Raw genomic sequence first — 16,976 nt, 5'->3', positions numbered from 1 at the left:
GCTGCCTTTATCAGTGTAGGTGAAACCCGGCAGTGAGGAGGCTTTTTGTGAACTGGAAAGGAATTTCCTTTTTTCCCCCCAGAGGAGTTCAGCCATTTTGAAGAATTATTTAGATTTGACATGAAAAGTAATCATACAGATCGATAAATTTTGGGCAACATAAGGACATGGAGTAACAGAAGATAGCCTTTAAAAAGGGAAGTGGCTGGGCAGTTCCAATTAAAATGCCCCATTAGTATGACTCGGTTCATTTTCACATTTCCAGACTTCTGCAGGAAAAATCCCCATAGGAACTGTTGATTACCTTGTCCTTGAGATGGGTCAGAGTGCCTTTGTGTGGGTATGCCACTGCTGCTGGTATTAAAACACTCCTTTGAGCTAAAGAGAAGGGGCCAGTAACGAGATGAATGAGAGGGATGAAAAGCCAGTTTTCTGTTTCAGAAATACTGCACGACCTCTGTCCTGTGTCGCTGCCACTGCTTGCAGTGAAAGATTTGCAGCCTTACGCTTACATGTGAACCAGCAGTCAGGCCTTCCATCTTTGTTGATTTAGCAAAGGACTGGAATGAAACGTTAATAGACAAATAAATCCTAGCAATTGCTTCCCACCTGGACATAGGTCCCTGGATCTGCCAGTCCCCCTTTTGCTTTGAGGACTCCAAATGCAAAAACCTCTATGATAGGGTTACAACAAGTGTGGTCTTTGGTAGATGAGAATAAAGCAAATTCTTTTTGGGGGCAGGTAGGAAATACACACCTCTGTTGGTTGCATCTGCTGACCTTTTATCTGAACAGTACCTGCAGGAATTCAGAATGTGTCTGAAAACAGAGGAGATGGCTCCTATTCATTGATGTTGTTATATGCTGAGGTGGTTCAGCTACTTCATTCAATTTCCTGTCTACTTTTTGTTTTTAAGATATTTTCTGACTTTGTTGTTTACAGATAAATCTGCTTGTCTAGTTTAATTGTTTTTCTCTCTTGGTCAAGCAAGTACATTTCTTTTTCCTTTTTTTTTGTTGTTGTTGATTTGGTTTTTCCCCTCCTATATCCAGTCAACTTCCTCAGTATTGCTACAGCAATCTAAACCAGTATCTCTAAACTCTATAGCCTGTGAAATTCAGAATGTCTTTCTTAATGACTTCCAAGCAGTAAGTATAAAAGGAAAGATTTATTCTGAAAAACAGGATTGGAAAGGTTGTTTTATTGCTAAAGTATTTGCACACACATGTCATTGAGACCACTATCTAACGGATTGCTTATAGTCAATAGAAATTGGTTTTTTTGCCCTTTGTATCATATCTTCAAAGCTTAGCAGCATTTTCCTTCCAGCAGCTTTTGTAAAAGCACTGGTAGAAAGACACTCTCGGTGAAATGCTTTTATTAATACTTCCATTAATGCCAGAGGTTTTCTGGGTTGTAGGTTCAGATGATCTCATTCTGTCATTCAGAATTAATGTAGAGATATTACATTAGAATATAAATGCTCAGCTTCCAGCATCTTTAGTTGCCTGCAAAATATTCCTGGTTTGAGTCTTTTAATCTTTTCTTTCCAGTCCTTCTACCCATTTGTGCTGAGTTTTGGCATCAGTATTCATGGTGTGCTCCACTTATTAGAAAACATTGTTTTTTGAAGTGTAGGCCATAGTAAATGTAATTAAATGGTGAGAATCCAGCAGAGAGCATTATTGACTATGTACAGTAAATTGATTTTTAGTCATGTGGACTTCAGCGAAAGCAGATGTCTACATGATTCCACCTTGTAGGTATCCCACTAGTATTTTTAGGCTGTTCAGACTATTACATCTTAAAAAAAAAAAAAAAAGCACCTCTCAAAAATATATGTACACAAACTTACAAAACTTGTAAGTTCTTGTCCACTTGACTTGCCTCATGTCACAACTCAGCCCAGTCTGTTCCTCCCCTTGTTTGGCTGCTCAGGAAGATGAAAGTGGTGGTGGATATTGTAGCACAGAAAATGCCATCTGAAAATGATGTTCATGTAGCAAGAAACTATCTTATGAAGATCTTGAGAAGTTCCATGAGGTACAGTACTGACTACAAGTGTATCCCTTCTGTTCCTTCCCACCGATTGCATTCCTCCTACCATTTGGAAAGCCCATAGCACACGGTTGCAGAAGCCCTCTTCCCAACCTTCAGTTCCTTACGCTCCAAACATTGCTTGTGTTGTGCTAGTTGTTTGTGTTGTTTTCTAGTCTTGTGTTTCCTTAGTGGTGCATCATAGAAAAGTAATTGTCTCATAATAGATAAACCTTTTTGCTGAATTGAAGCCTAGGAGGTGTATTGAATTTGCCTAAATAGGTATGGTTTGCCAAGCTGGTGGTTTAGTACCGTTAGAGGTGAGCTGGGGGGGGAACCCCCTTTGTTCTGTGCAGCTGAACAGTGGAACAATTTATATTTTTTTTTTCCGTACCTGAACACAGGCTTGGAGCCCTTGGAGTACACAAGGACTGTCTGGAGCCCATCATCTCATGGCTGAGCAGAATCTTTTGCACTTGTTTGCATCGAGAGTATTGGGGCTCCTCCACTTGTTCTCTGAATTTCATATCCTACCAAGAAAGAACAACATAGTGATACTCTGCTTAACTGTTTTCTCTTTTGTCATGCTGGAAAGAGTAGGCTTTTGTTTATGGAAACAATTACTTCTTTTTTTAGTGACAGTAATGATGCTACACTTCATAGTGAAATTATAGCTTCCCTGTAGAATTATTATCCTCCTTTTGTAATCCTGCATGCAGAGTTTGGAAAGGCGATTCATCATTGAATTAATCAGATCTTCCTGAATGTACTGCAAAAAGCCACATATTCAAATTTGACCTGTTTTGAAGGTACTGGGTTTATACTGAACTTTAGTTTTGTTCTGTAAATCCAGCGGCTATCTGATAACCCAAATTTATAAAAAGAGGGAATGAGTAAAAGAAAAAAGTAGAACTGCCTTTAGAGTTCAAGATGAAAATAGGGAACACTGTCATCTCAGCAAATTACTTTTGTAACTTAGACAAATTATCTAACCTTGCAGTAATAAACTTCATAAATATGTAAGTGCATAAAAAAACCCTCAAGAGCTAAGGTCCTATAAGCCTTTGTTTCAGACAGTGACTTGGGAGGGTGGGATTTGTCTTACCTTGTACCTCGTCTAAATTTTAAATTACACTTCCTCCAGGATGAGCCAAAGAGAAGGGCAGGATGAATTACCTCCAGAAGTTCCTGCTTCGTTCCTGGGCGACTGAGAGGGGCTAGACAAATGGCCCGTGCTCTGCATCTGCTCACCAAAACAGAAGTAGCTGAATTCCGCCCAGAAGGCTTATTTAACATTGGGGAAAAAAAGAATGCACTTATTTTGCAAGTGCTGAGAGGTGTTACAAACAGCATGTCCTTGGAAGGAAGTGCAAGCTGTTGCTGCTAATTCCTGAACAGGAGGAAAGGGGCAGAGGAGTGTAGAGCAGTTTTGCAGAAAGGTTTGCAAGGTACAAAGCTCTAGCAGTTTATTGTTGTACTTCTTAGAAGGGAACTTTTCAGTTACAGGAGCATGTACATTTGGAGATGATACCCGAATAGATATTTGGGCACTTAGATGAATTGCTGAACTATTTTTGAGGTGTGTTCTTTAAAAAAACAAAAAAAAACAACCTCGAAACAAACAAAAAACTCCTGCATACCTGGGGTGCCAAACATTTCAGGAGCTGAAGCAGAACTTGACTGGAGTTTAAAATTGTTAGTTATATCACTCTAACTAGTATGAAACGATGTACCTGGCTTTATTCTTTCATGTCATTAACTCTCTTCTTCCCACCTCCTCCCATAAGCACCTACCTGCAGTAAAACTTGCCAAAGCCCTGCTGTACCGTTGTCATGTTGTAAAAGAGTCTTAAGTTTCAGCATTAGTTTTAACTGTTAAAGCTCTGGATACATGTCAGGTACTTTAAAATTTGTTTGCCTGTCTCTGCCCCTCATAAAAACTACCCCACCTCCAAAATAAATAAGATTTAAAAAAAAAACAAACCACACACACACAAAAAAAAAACCAAAACAAACAAACAAACAAAAAAAAAACCCAAAACCAAAAAAACCCACAAAACCTTACCCAAGCACAGACCTTGGAGAATATTGGTGTTTCACTGCATCTTGAGCATTTTAAAGAAATACTGGTGTCTTTTCAAAACTGGCATGCATGTAGAAAGTTGTCTCATTTGCTGTCATTTAAAGTCATTATGCCTCTGTCCTATCTGTGTAACATTTGACTACTGCCCTGGTAGATTTTTTTTTTGTTGCATATCACCTTACTGAACTGTTTGCATTCAACTAGTACACTCTACCTCTCATTTTCCAGAAGAAATGACCTAGCCTGCAGGCCTCACTCCTGGCACGCGACCAAATTTACGGAAAATCAACCTGAGACAGCCACGTCACACCTTTCCTCGTCCAACGCCTGCGCTTCCTGGCACTCGTGCTATCATGCAAGGTGAGTCTCTGCTTAAGTTACACGCATTAAGCTCCAACAGCGAGACAATAATAACGTAAGTCATGTTGTTGAGTATATTTTAGAACCACAAATGCGGAATTGTTGTATAATACATCTTTAGTATTGCCTGTCCTTTCAGTGCTTGAAGGGGGAGCATGGGAAGTTTGACATATGGATGAATGCATTTCAGAAACAGTATGTGATAGGTGCGTGTGATTGAAAGGTAACAAACTAGTTTTAAAGGTAGTCAAAAGGTTATGTTTCTTGCTCGGCGTTTCCTTTCAGTGTCCACTGGTAAAATCCTAAACCTTTATAAGCAAAAAGACACCATGAAAATTAACATACTTAAAGTGAAATAGTAAAGGGAGAAGAAACTGAAAAATACTGTTTCAACCTATTAAAAAACCTTTTCCTAAAGGGAGGGTGCAGAATGTTTCACTGTTAAGACTTCAAGGTATTACTGGTTTTATTAGTTAAACTGTGTGTAATCTGATCTTTGCTACTGCTGTGCTCTTGCTTGTATAGAGAGGTAATAAGACCAATGATTTTTAGTCCCTGTTTAAAGCACCTTAATATTTGTTAGGTCTCATTCAGCTCTAGAGGAGAAAGGCTGGCACCTGTGCAGTTTTAGTTGTGAAACTTTAATCTTTTAGGTCATGTCTGTTTGTGTCTGGTTACGGGTTCTTGTTTGTTTCCTGCTCACAGGGGACATTCTTCAACATTTTCACAAGGGTTTGGTTTGGTTTTGTTTTCTTTTGTTGCTTTTTTTCTTCTGAGTTCCTATTGGGCCACAGTTACACTGAGTATTAAAGAAAACGAATCTGGTACTCAATCCCAGTTTGGAAAGTAGACTTGTGTTTTCTATGCTTACTGCTGTACATTCTCCGTCGTTACTTCTTGGTGTTAATTGTGATAGTTAAAACAGAAGACCGTTCATACTTTTAAGATTTTATTTTATTTTTCATGTAATTTTTACAATCGTTTTTACACAGTTTGTTTCCTTTGGAAGCTCCCTACTGTTTTTAAAATAACTTGCTATGTGCCCTTGAATAACATATGAACATTAACTTTTAGACAGAAAGGTTTTTTAAATGCATTTTGTAATACTTCATTAGCAGAAATTTTAGCACATTGTATTTCTGAAGTCTTCGATTATAATTGCTGCTGTTTTACACTGATTTAGTGAGTTTGTATTTAACTTTCATGTAGATGGACTGAATTAGATTTATAGATTTGAAGACAGTAAAAGTCCTCCTATGTAGAAACAAAATTCAGAAATATCTAAAACCTGTGTAGAGTTCCTGGTTGCAAGGCTACCTCAAGAGTATTACTGCTTTCAGTCTACTGAGCCTTCAGACGGAGCTGTAAATCAATATATGCTTCCTGCTTTTCCTGATGGTTGTCCTTGTACCATGTGAAAGTAAAATACTACAAGATATGTGTCTCAAAGTGTGATTTCATAGGAGCTGGGCGAATCACAGTATTTTTAAAAAAATATACTAATTTGGTTCAAGGCCAGTTTGAAATGAACTTTGGAAAGGAATTTGTGGGTGTAAAGAAAAGGGGGAGGGGAATAGAGCAATCCTCTCCCCCCACATACCAGAAATAGCAGCAACTGCTGGTAGACATCAATATTAATAAAAAGGGCAAATTCTGTTTTTTTCTGATACTGCTGAAAGATTCAGTGGCTTTAGCACAGTCTAATACCAGGGTTGCCAGGTCACTGCCATCCTGAACCCCTTGGGTGCCTGGGCTGCCCGCTTGAAAGGTGATGTATCTGGGACATCTGTCTGTTGCCCAAGACAGTTTCAGTGGCAGGGCTGACTTCAGGCTGCGGCTGCTGGAGGCCCAGCATTCCCTGAATGCCAGCCCAAGGATTCAGGTATTTTGAGGATCCCAGTTGCAGATGAGGGTTCTTTGGGCTTGCTCATCTGCAAAAAGAGAAGGTGAGCAGGTTCAGAGATTCCCCGCTTTCAAAGGACAAGCTGAACGGGGGAGGCATGCAGTCAGTAGCTGAAAGCAGCAGTATGCAAGGAGATAATAGAAACAGCCTGAGGGGATATTTCTAACCCAAAGATCCCTTCCTTGGGCTATTTCTGGAATTTCGTGTTCTTCCTTGAGCTAAGCATCTGAGATGGGTATTCACAGCCTAAAATCTCTTCTGAATGTGCCTGCCTGCATTCTCTCTGTGAGTGTGAAAACTAAATCACTTGTAAAACATGGAGAGTTCAATCAGGGGGAGAGATGCTTTTGTTCTCTTCCAAGCAGAACAGACTTGGATTTTCTGTGTTTGGGGAGTGGGGTGCAGCTAGACAAATCAACCCTCTGAAAATTTTCCTTACTACCTAAGTAGATGCTAGATTAAGCTATGGGTAATCTGATTTGATTTGGTTTTGAGAGGGGGTTTTTTGGTTGGTTTTGGTGGGGATTTTTTACAAGCCTACTGAATTTGGACCTTTGAGAAGATGCACGAAACTAGAGGAACACAGGCAGACCAGAGGAGACTGTATCGGTATACATAGGAGAAAGGGTAGTTCTGCTCTCCACATCCATCACTATATGTGTATTTTTTATCATGTGACTTTCATTCAAAAAATGTAAGCTATCTTGGGAGCTCTCGACCAGGTCTAGGTGCTTCTCATGCAAGGCTAGAGAGTTAGAACTTGTAAGCTTTTGGTGCTATAGTTTCCCTCTGTGAGTCTTCTGCTGTCTTTTTCATAGAAGTCATACCTTAACAACATGGCTGCAGACTTTTTTCTTAGCCCACCCTAGACTAAGCCTGAGTGCACTTTTCTGGGAGGTGTGGATATGAACTATCTTAAGTTGCTGAAAGTTTAGGTGCTGCATTTTCTTCCAGTAGGATATACTATAATAGAAGACCTTATAATCTTTTCTTTTTTTTTCTTTCCCATGCCCCTGGGTGTGCAGTTGAAACCAACAACCTCTTCTACTTTGTTCTGGCCTTACAGGTGTGGGTGTGAGGCAAGTATGCTTTGAGAAGGCTGCTTAAACAGAGTGTTTGAGGCAGTTAGTCTCAGTGGCCTTACAGGTGTGGGTGTGAGGCAAGTGTGCTTTGAGAAGGCTGCTTAAACTGAGTTTTTGAGGCAGTTAGTCTCATGTACATCTGGTCTGTAATCTCATGCGGTCTGAATGTGGTCTGATTTGCTGAGATTATGTCATTTCTGGGAGGGCTCAGAAGCAGAAACTCATGCCCCAGGGTTGTTTCCCATGCCCCTGGGTGTGCAGTTGAAACCAACAACCTCTTCTACTTTGTTCTGGCCTTACAGGTGTGGGTGTGAGGCAAGTATGCTTTGAGAAGGCTGCTTAAACAGAGTGTTTGAGGCAGTTAGTCTCAGGTACATCTGGTCTGTAATCTCATGCGGTCTGAATGTGGTCTGATTTGCTGAGATTATGTCATTTCTGGGAGGGCTCAGAAGCAGAAACTCATGCCCCAGGGTTGCGGGGTAGCGGGGGATGTGTGCTTATTGGCCGAAGTGTCGAAGGATGGTGTTTGTAGGTTATCCCTGGACTTTACTTGCCAGACTTTGAGCAGCAGTGTAGTTGCTTTTGTGAATCCACTCTAAAAAAGCCAATGAAAGAAGGATATTCTGGGGTGCCAGGCTCGGGCAGAGAGATAACTTTTGGACTGTCTTCCATGTCAGGGTTGATGGGAAGATTGCCGGCCATACTTTGCAGTAACACGCCATCAGAAACTTTGCTGTCCGTCCTTTGACACTTTGCTGCCTTCTGCTGGGTTTCCATTAGGCATTTTCTAGCAGGGCTTTGACCTCTTACACTGATGGTCTGTGCTTCACATTTGATACTAGCAGATCTACATGAGACTTGTAAATTGTAAATTGAGGCTTTCCTGCACAAGTGTCATCTTTATTTTAATCAATGTCAAGTATCTCCTTAGTGCTGAAGAGGGGGGAAAAATATCAGCAATTCATAGCAATATCTGGCTTACATTCTTTATTAGCAAAGGAGATCCTAAGAATGACCAAGACACTTTTTACATGAACCAGTGTCTGCCTAAGATGACAATTAAGACCTTTTTAAGTATTCAGCAAGATATTTTAAAATGCTGAAAATAAAAGAATGAAAGAACAAAAAATGCACAAGATAAGGCCAGTGCTAGTGTATGTTGTTAATAAAATGCTTTTAGAAAATAAGCAGAAAGTATACCTTCTCTTATTTCACATAAATTGCTTTGGACCATGATGTACAAAGAAAGCCGCAAAGGCTATAGTAATTGAGGGACACACACACACACAATTCTCATGTTAATACTGAATTCAAAGAACTGTTGAGTTGACCTTTGCAATATTTTTGACAGAAAAAAAAATCTATATCACTCTTTGTATCTTTTTTATGTGGACTAATCTAGTTTCATTGCTAGCTTTCACAGATTTCTTTACTGCACAAGATTTGATAGATGCTTCATATAATTATAGCTACAGGGAAGTGGAATAATTCTGGGATTTCTACCAAGGGGCTTTGCATGCAAGGGCAAGAATTTGAATTTGGTATATAAAAGCAGGAGGGGCTGCCAGTGAAGTTCAAACAGGGAGATGTGATGAGAATAATTGGAAAGACTATCGTCTCGACATCAGTGTGTTGGATTGACAGGAGGTGGGTGCTGTGAAAGACAGAAAAGAAAGAAAACAGAACAAAACTGATTGGGTAGGAAAACAACAGAAGCAGCAAGATTTTGAAATAGTGTCCTAGGCGAATGATCCAGAGAAAGTACAATGTCAAAGGTGACATTTCTATATTTTTTAAAGAGTGGCAGAGAAGAACTGGTGGCAGTAGGGATTGTTGAAGGAAGGTCAGGAGTTTCGTTTTGGCCATGCAGAACTTACATTGTGCTGGCATCTCGTCCTGACATTTTCCTGTCAGTGTTGTGGAACTGGGTGGAATTGAATGACACTGTTGTAGGGGTGTCAACTCGAGAGTAGTTTGAAACCACATTGGTAAGATGCATGGGTAGGCTCAGAACTAAAACGGTGGCATTTGAGGCAAATGGTTTTAGTGAACCTCTGTTTAGAAATGGAAATATTAAGTGAACGGGCAGATTTGGATAAGCAGGACAAGGAAATAACTTTATGGGCTCAAGAAGTTTAAAGTGAGATTAGAAAAGATGAAGAGGGAAATATCTGAGTTTAATAGCTGGAAGAATCGGAGTGCGTGGAAAATAAGCTGAAAAATAAGTTGATGTTTGTCCTGGGAAAGAGAGGGAGCTAATGGAGCTCAAAACTAAATTTGTCTAAAAGTCAGCAAAATAAACAATTTGCAGAGGGAGAGGGAAGCCTTCAAGGAGATACATGTGTATTACTTCATGATAAACTTACAAAAGGAAGTTGAGTTAGTTATTACAGTTTCAAGCTTTGAATCAGTGGCAGAGTATAAAGATAAAGCCCTGATTTTGTGTTCAAACTTCCAATTTTATTAGAATGTTTGTCTTGAGTAACTGCTATGCAGGTGGATCTTAACCAATGTTAGTAAAATTGATGGCTATGTATTTATAATTACATTGTGGCATTTTTTGATTGGTATGTTTATGCTGAGGCTTTTTGTTTCCTACCATAGTTGTTCTTCTCATGACCTATCAAACTCGTGGGATCAGTCAAGTCTACATCGCACTTCTGACCAATTCAGCTCTTTGGGAAGTATGGACAGCTGGGACCACACTCCACAAGTAGCCCAGTACGGAAGACTTTCTTCTGCAAGGTCTAATAGTAGCATTGATCATCTAGGGAGCCAAAGTAAGCGGGATTCAGCCTACGGGTCTTTCTCCACGAGTTCTAGCACCCCTGACCACACTCTATCCAATGCAGATACTTCTTCAACAGAGAACATGCTATACAAAGTAGGCCACTGGGAGACTGCTAAGCATGGAAACAAGTCTGGCCAGTTCTTGAATGACAACAGTGGAATAGAGGACAAACCTGGATATTTGCCAGCTGCCATCCAATACGAGAACAACAGAAGTCCCAGAATAGAGGAACACCTGGATAGCAAGCTCACTAGCTCTGGAAGATCCAGTTTTGGACCTGTCTGGTATGTTCCTGATAAGAAGAGGTCTTCATCTCCTCCCCCTCCACCTCCACCTCTTCGTAGTGACAGCTTTGCTGCTACCAAAGGCCATGAGAAAGCCCATGGCCCTGTGTACTCAGAGGGTGCCAGCACGCAGCACTTTACAGCCCTTAACCAGTCTCAGCCCAGGAGTGACTGGAACTTGGAAACTGTGGAGCAGCAGCGGCGACCCTCCAGACCCTGTGACAGGAGGGTCAGCAGCTCAAATTATAAACCTGATCTCAGTTCAGAACACATTTTTTCTTCAACTGGTGAAAGGTACAGTAGTAATGCAGGAACTGTGAACAAACTGCAGTCATCCTTGTCCAGCACTGATGTTCGGTTTGCACAGCCTACTTACAGTTACCACCACCAGCACCAGTACAGTGATGAAAGCACTTTTTTTCAGAATGCAAGAATCTTAGCTGCACCTAAAGATCAGCAACATTATCTGTCCTATAGTGGCATTCAGGAGTTACCTACAGATCATTTTCATGGCTACACTCCAAACCAAGCCAGTCTGCTCAACTCTTCCTCTTTGAACAGTGCTGCTGAACAGAAGGTGGACAACACTGGACAAAATCGCTATTATTGCGTGACAGCAAAACAGCCTGCTCAGGGAAGCTCAAAGCCACTGCAACTGAAGGACGACAGCTGGAAACCTGCACTGGGGACTGATGCATTGCTTGGACCTCACGAAAATCCTGCAGTTGTCACAATGGTCCAAAAACCAAAGTACTATCTACCTCAACAATCTGTTGAATCTTCACTGAAAGGGTGTGAGAGCAGTAGTCATCACCCAGTGGACAGAGAGGGGGATGCTCAGTGTGCTGTAGTACAAGAAACTAAAAAACCCAATCATACTGAAAAGTCTGGACAAAAGAAAAACTTTGAGAGTAACTCTGAGGAAAGTGAAACTAGGTACTGTCAACAGGAATATGTGAAGGGCTGTGTTCTTACCACTGAAAACAGATCTGCTCAGAAAGATTTTAGGTGGGGAAAAGATGAGAGTAGCAAGATTTCTCCTCAGAAGACCCCAATGTTGCACTCTTTAGCTCAGGAAGGGAAAAAACAGTCTGCCAGCAACTCAGAAGTGGTAACAGAGCGACAGGCCCCATTTGACACTCATTTGTCTAAACAGGCACGAAGGAGCGATCGTTTTGCAACAACCCTGAGAAATGAGATCCAAATGAGAAGAGCAAAGCTACAGAAAAGTAGAAGCACTGCTACGTTAGTAGGGTCATCTGAAACAGAGGAGCACAATGAGACCTGGAAGCCAGATTCAGCAGAAAATATCACCGCCTCCCCAGACACTAACTTTACCAGCACCTACAAAGATCACCTGAAGGAAGCACAGGCCAGGGTTCTAAGGGCAACATCCTTCAAACGGCGGGACTTGGAGCCCAGCCCTGCTGAATATCTCCCCAGGTCACCTGAGCGGAAAACCGGTAGTTACAACTCTTCGTTATTGGCTTTGGTTTCTGAAGATGTGTCTGGATTCCTTGAGGCTACACAAGCTAAACCGAACCCTACAGGGAGTGGCGCTCATCATGTTTCTCGCATCGGAGCCAGGAAGAGGTTCACAACAGAGCAAAAACTAAAGTCTTACTCTGAACCGGAGAAGATCAATGAGGTGGGGATGTCAGAGGATGAGTGCCATGCTCATTGCTGTCCAAATACATCTGAAGAAGCCCTGGGCTCGTTTGCAGACAGGTGGAAATTTTTTGAAGAAACAAGTAAGCCTGCATATCGGAAATTGGCAGAGAAACCAGCTCCCCATGGTCTAGCTGAGGGACAGCCTGAGAGGCCAGATAGGAAAGCTCACGGTGGACAAGAGGGAGAGGAATCATGGTATGAGAGAAGAGGTCGGGCAGCCTCTGTTGGCCTTGAAACTGCACATGCTTCAAAAGATAACGTCCACAATGGTTGCAGCAATAAGGCTGCTAATAGGATTGTGAAATCTGAACAGCCACAGCGCCTGGGAACCTTTGCAGAGTATCAGGCATCATGGAAGGAGCAGCGGAAAGCGATAGAGCCGAGGAGCTCGGGAAGGTACCATTCAGCCGATAATATCCTTGATGCAGGCCACGAACAACATGAGAAACCCCAATACACCCATGAGAGGTCTAGATCATCCCCTTCTACTGATTTCTACAAACAGGTACAGGTGTCTTTCACATTATCCTTTAAATTGCCTGGGGCTTTTTTTGGGTGGGGTGGGAGGAGAGTGGTGGAAGGAGAAAGAGATAATTTTTATGAACATTTCCAGTTTAGAAACACAATGTAGTGTGGTGTTTGCCTTTTGTCAGTAAGGGAATAATTGTTATACGTAGCTTTCAGAAGTAAAATGAAAAAGATCAGTTTGTTGCATGGGAATTGAGTGTAGCAAAGAGCAACTGGATCAAGTACTTTCTTGTGTGTTGTAGTCAGATGGAAGAAAGCAACCTGGTTGATTTGATAATATCCTCTTTTTTACAGTAGAGGTATAGGAGGTTCAAAGCAATCTTCACCCAGAGTTATTTCTTCATTGGTGTGGCTGCCTTCCCCATTTTAAGGCTTTCAGTTCTCTGAAACTATGAAGGAAAATGTTCAAAGGGGAAATAATACCTACTTTTCTCCAGTTTTGTTAATGCTCTAATCGTTTTCCATGGATTTCCTTTTATTCTAAACTTGCTTAATGCAAAAGCTACATAGGACAAAACTTCTGCCTAATAAAGTTTAGAGATTAAAAATATGCCTGTTAATGTTGAAGCTACACTACAGCAACAAACGAAACTGCTTAGTGTTTTATTTTATGTCAGCTTGCTTGATTTAAGATGTATGAATTTATTCCTTAGAGAGATGCCAAATGTCTGTTCAACTTGCAAGTAAATATTAAGTTAATTTTTAACTGAGCAGGGCCAGGGAATGGTTGGCAGGTGGCAGGAGAAGTAAACAGAGGAACCAAGTGTCTTAAACTCTCTGTTTAAAAGATGTTGTTCAAGCTGCTACAAGATTGCGTGGTCTGTATAAGGAGTCATGGTGTGTTCAACCTGCGTGGAGCTTCACCTTGTGTAAGAAAAGAATTGAGGCAATGCAGTTGTACATTATTTGGGTTTTTTTCTTTTTTTTTTTTTTTTTCCCTCTTGGTAAAAACATTGCATGCATACATACATACACACACATCCACATAGCACCTCTCTGTCTGTGTATGTACAGGGAGTAGAATGACAGCAGCTCAAAAAGAAACAAAATATGTTGATCTCTAAAAGCTGCAGACTCTTTTTCTTCAAGTTTTTTGTGTCTTTAAGTTTTGCAAAAGTTATTTTTGAACTTCACGTGCAGACTTAGCTATGCAGATAATTTACTAGGGTAGAGATTCCAAGCACTGGAAATACTCACCTGGAAGTTATTTTGAAAATTAAATTAACTAAATTATTAAATAATTGCCTACCCAGCAGAAAAATCATCATATAATCTATTCCATGTATGCATTTCTGGTTTATTAGTCAGTGCCTTTAAGTTCAGTATAGGCCTCCTGGGGCAAAAAGCAGACACCTGTTTAGGCACCTGGAAAATACGGTGATAAGTGCATTGAAGATGCTCACAACAGACTGAAGTAAATAAAGATGTTGTTTTGCATATATTATTTAGATGATTCCAGCGCTAGTGCGCAATTAAATTTCCTGTAGGTTTGGTGTTTGTAATGCAAAGCTATGCTTTGGGTGTGGTTGTTTGAAGATAGTGAGATAATAAAATTCTGGAACAGCGATGTGTGTTTTACTGAGAAACTAAAGTACGCGCTCAGGGATTCAAAAGCTGGTGCGTACTTGCCTCTTCTAAAATGCAGGCAACTCTTCTGTGACTTCTTTGCCGCTTTCTTTTTTTTTTTTGTCTTTGCCAAATGGAAGTTGCAAACGTTTATATAAATGTTAAGCTCTTCTGTAGATCTGCAAAGTAGAGCAGTAACTCGAGCACAGGCAGGTTGGTAGTGCTGCGCAAGAGGTCACATAGCATACTGTACCACTTAAAACCAAACAAGCTTAAGACATGCTATGCTGTTGACCTCATATATAGTCAAACAGAGCAAACCCACAAATAAGAGGTTCCATAATCATAGATTTTTCAGGAGTCTGAAACATGATGACTTAGTGTCTTACTTGTGCTATAAACCACTTTTAGGAAGCCTCAGTTGAAGTAAGGAGGCAAGCAGAGGATTTAAAGGAAGATGGGGAGCGTATTTTCTCTAAAGCTAATAATCTGGATGAAAGGAACTGCACTGTAAGGTAAGTATTGCTTAATTTCTGGCTTTAAGAGGTTTCTTATGACAACTCTGATCTGATCTTTTTCCTGACCCAAACTGGAAGTTTTGCTGTGATGATTTCTGACTTTTTGCAATGCCTTTTTCCCTTTTTTCCCTCCTTCTCCACACATACTTCAATGTGCATGATAGAATTCATGTTGGGACTGAAATTTGTGGGGACTCTAGGGTGAGCCTGAAGAAATTGTAAAGTGTTGAGTGTATTACATTTTGTTTGGAGACAGATGATTCTTATTTGTGTGCATGAAATTTCATATTTATTAGTTACAGGGTTTGGGGTTTTTTTTTGGGGGGGGGGGAGTGCTTGAGGTTTCCCAAAAGAGTTTTCCAGTATTATCCTTGGCAAAGACTGCATGCTACTGGAACGCAGTAGTGTTGTAAGTTGGACTTTTCTCTACTTGTGCCTTTACAGAATGCAGGGTATGAACAGAAGCCACCAAAAGTTGTTTTCCCTTTTGATCAACTCCACTTTTCTCTGTTAATTCATGTTTTAATTAAACAATATTTTCAGACCTTTGTCAAATATGTGCCTGTATGCACAATGCAGTTAAAATCCTTAAATGTCTAGTGTGCAGGGGGATGCCCTCCTCCTGGCCCGCTGTTTGCCAGAGCTGTTTTAATGCAAGCAGGGATTTCGGCGCTTGCTGATACTGCGGCTGCTCAAGCGGTGTGTGGCAGCTGAACTGAGGTTGTGCACACGCTGCTGTCACCAGAAGAAACACATATATAGGAAAAATAACTTCTACGGGCTTTCCTCGGTTCTGTAAGTGGTATGAATCTCTCAAGGGGAGAGAAAATTATGAAATGTAGCAAACACCTACTCTAGTCGTGACCATAAAAGGTTGTAAAAAAATTCGTATTTATTTGTGTTTTTATACGGTTGTATTTTGCTAATGGCCCAGCTGAAGAGACCATCTGCTGTTTTTCCAATTCTTTGTAGCCCTTTGTACTTACCGTCATGATTTCAAAATGAATAGGCCATGAGGGTGTGCGTGTGTGCGCAGGCGTGCGGAGGGGTGATTGGGCTGGAGGGAAGGGAAGGGAAGGGAAGGAGGGGAGGGTGAGGCGGCAGCACGATCAGCCGGGAGCAGACCAGCTTCTGTAGGCAGACAGCATCTCTGACAAGTGAAATAATTTCCATCCACCAGTGCTGAACCCTAGTCACAAAAGCATGTGAATAATACTCATACGCCAGCATTTTAGCAGTGTTTGTGCAGCACAATTCTTTCTTTATAATCACGGAATCCATGAAAATCACATGACTGGGCACCAGCTGCAATAACTTTTTTTTCTTTAAGCCAAAGCCTATTTTGACATACTGATTTGAATGTAGTATTTGGCCATTTTACTGCATTACAGAAGGTTTTGTAAAATGGTCTCTTTCGCAGTCTATCCCTCAGCACTTGTGCTATGCAGAGGGCTTATGTCTTCCATATTCAAAAAACTAAATAAATAAAATCATAGAATCATTATGGTTGGAAGAGACCTCAAAGATCATCAAGTCCAACCATATACCTGATACCACCATGCCCACTAAACCATGTCTTGAAGCACCACATGTAAATCTCTTGTTTGGGCATTTAATTCCTGTGCTTGTGACCTACCACTGCATTATGTGAATGGCTGTCCTATAGGAAAGAATATGTATTTCCATGTGCTCTTTTTTTAACCAAGCATTCTTGTGCTCAAAAGGAGCTGGACTTGACATGACATAAACTGATTTTATGATTTTTGAGCTGCCCTAAAGGCATTTGATTTCCTACTTTTAAAAGCTAGCAATCTGCAAATGGCTGGCAAATCTACCTAATCTGTGGTATATTCTAGAACATGAATATTAACCAAACCTAAGGTCTCCCTTGTAGTCATATTTAATACTTTCTTTGAAAATCTGGGTTTGGATTATATTGCTGATGGCCTTTATTTTGTCCTGTGTGCTACAGTTGCCTTTGTTCTACCAAAGCAAGTGTGGCCGTGCTGGACGCAGGAGCAGCCCTTCAGCATTTGTGTGGGTTCGATGTGCGAGGACCCAAGTTGTGGAGTCCACGGGTGCCTTCTCTGGGTTAGAGACTGTCCAACGCTACAGGATGCCTCTGGCTTCCCTCCCCTGCCACCCCCCCCCC

The 16,976-nt window shown here is 41.0% G+C and overlaps 1 protein-coding gene across 1 annotated transcript in view; it reads left to right on the top strand.

Annotated features, from left to right (window-relative positions):
* Positions 1-1,943: 1,943 nt before the first annotated feature.
* The window catches only part of SHROOM2 (shroom family member 2), a 47,389-nt gene continuing 32,356 nt past the window's right edge, over positions 1,944-16,976 (top strand). The window contains exons 1-4 of the mRNA XM_009697232.1: positions 1,944-2,044; positions 4,350-4,481; positions 10,071-12,717; positions 14,718-14,821. Of these exons, the coding sequence (XP_009695534.1) occupies positions 1,944-2,044; positions 4,350-4,481; positions 10,071-12,717; positions 14,718-14,821 (2,984 nt within the window). The remainder of the gene's footprint in view (positions 2,045-4,349; positions 4,482-10,070; positions 12,718-14,717; positions 14,822-16,976) is intronic.

The sequence above is a fragment of the Cariama cristata genome, unplaced genomic scaffold (genome assembly GCF_000690535.1).
Source record: "Cariama cristata isolate BGI_N322 unplaced genomic scaffold, ASM69053v1 scaffold723, whole genome shotgun sequence".
Classification (NCBI taxonomy): domain Eukaryota; kingdom Metazoa; phylum Chordata; class Aves; order Cariamiformes; family Cariamidae; genus Cariama; species Cariama cristata.
This window is presented reverse-complemented; position numbering and strand designations above follow the sequence as displayed.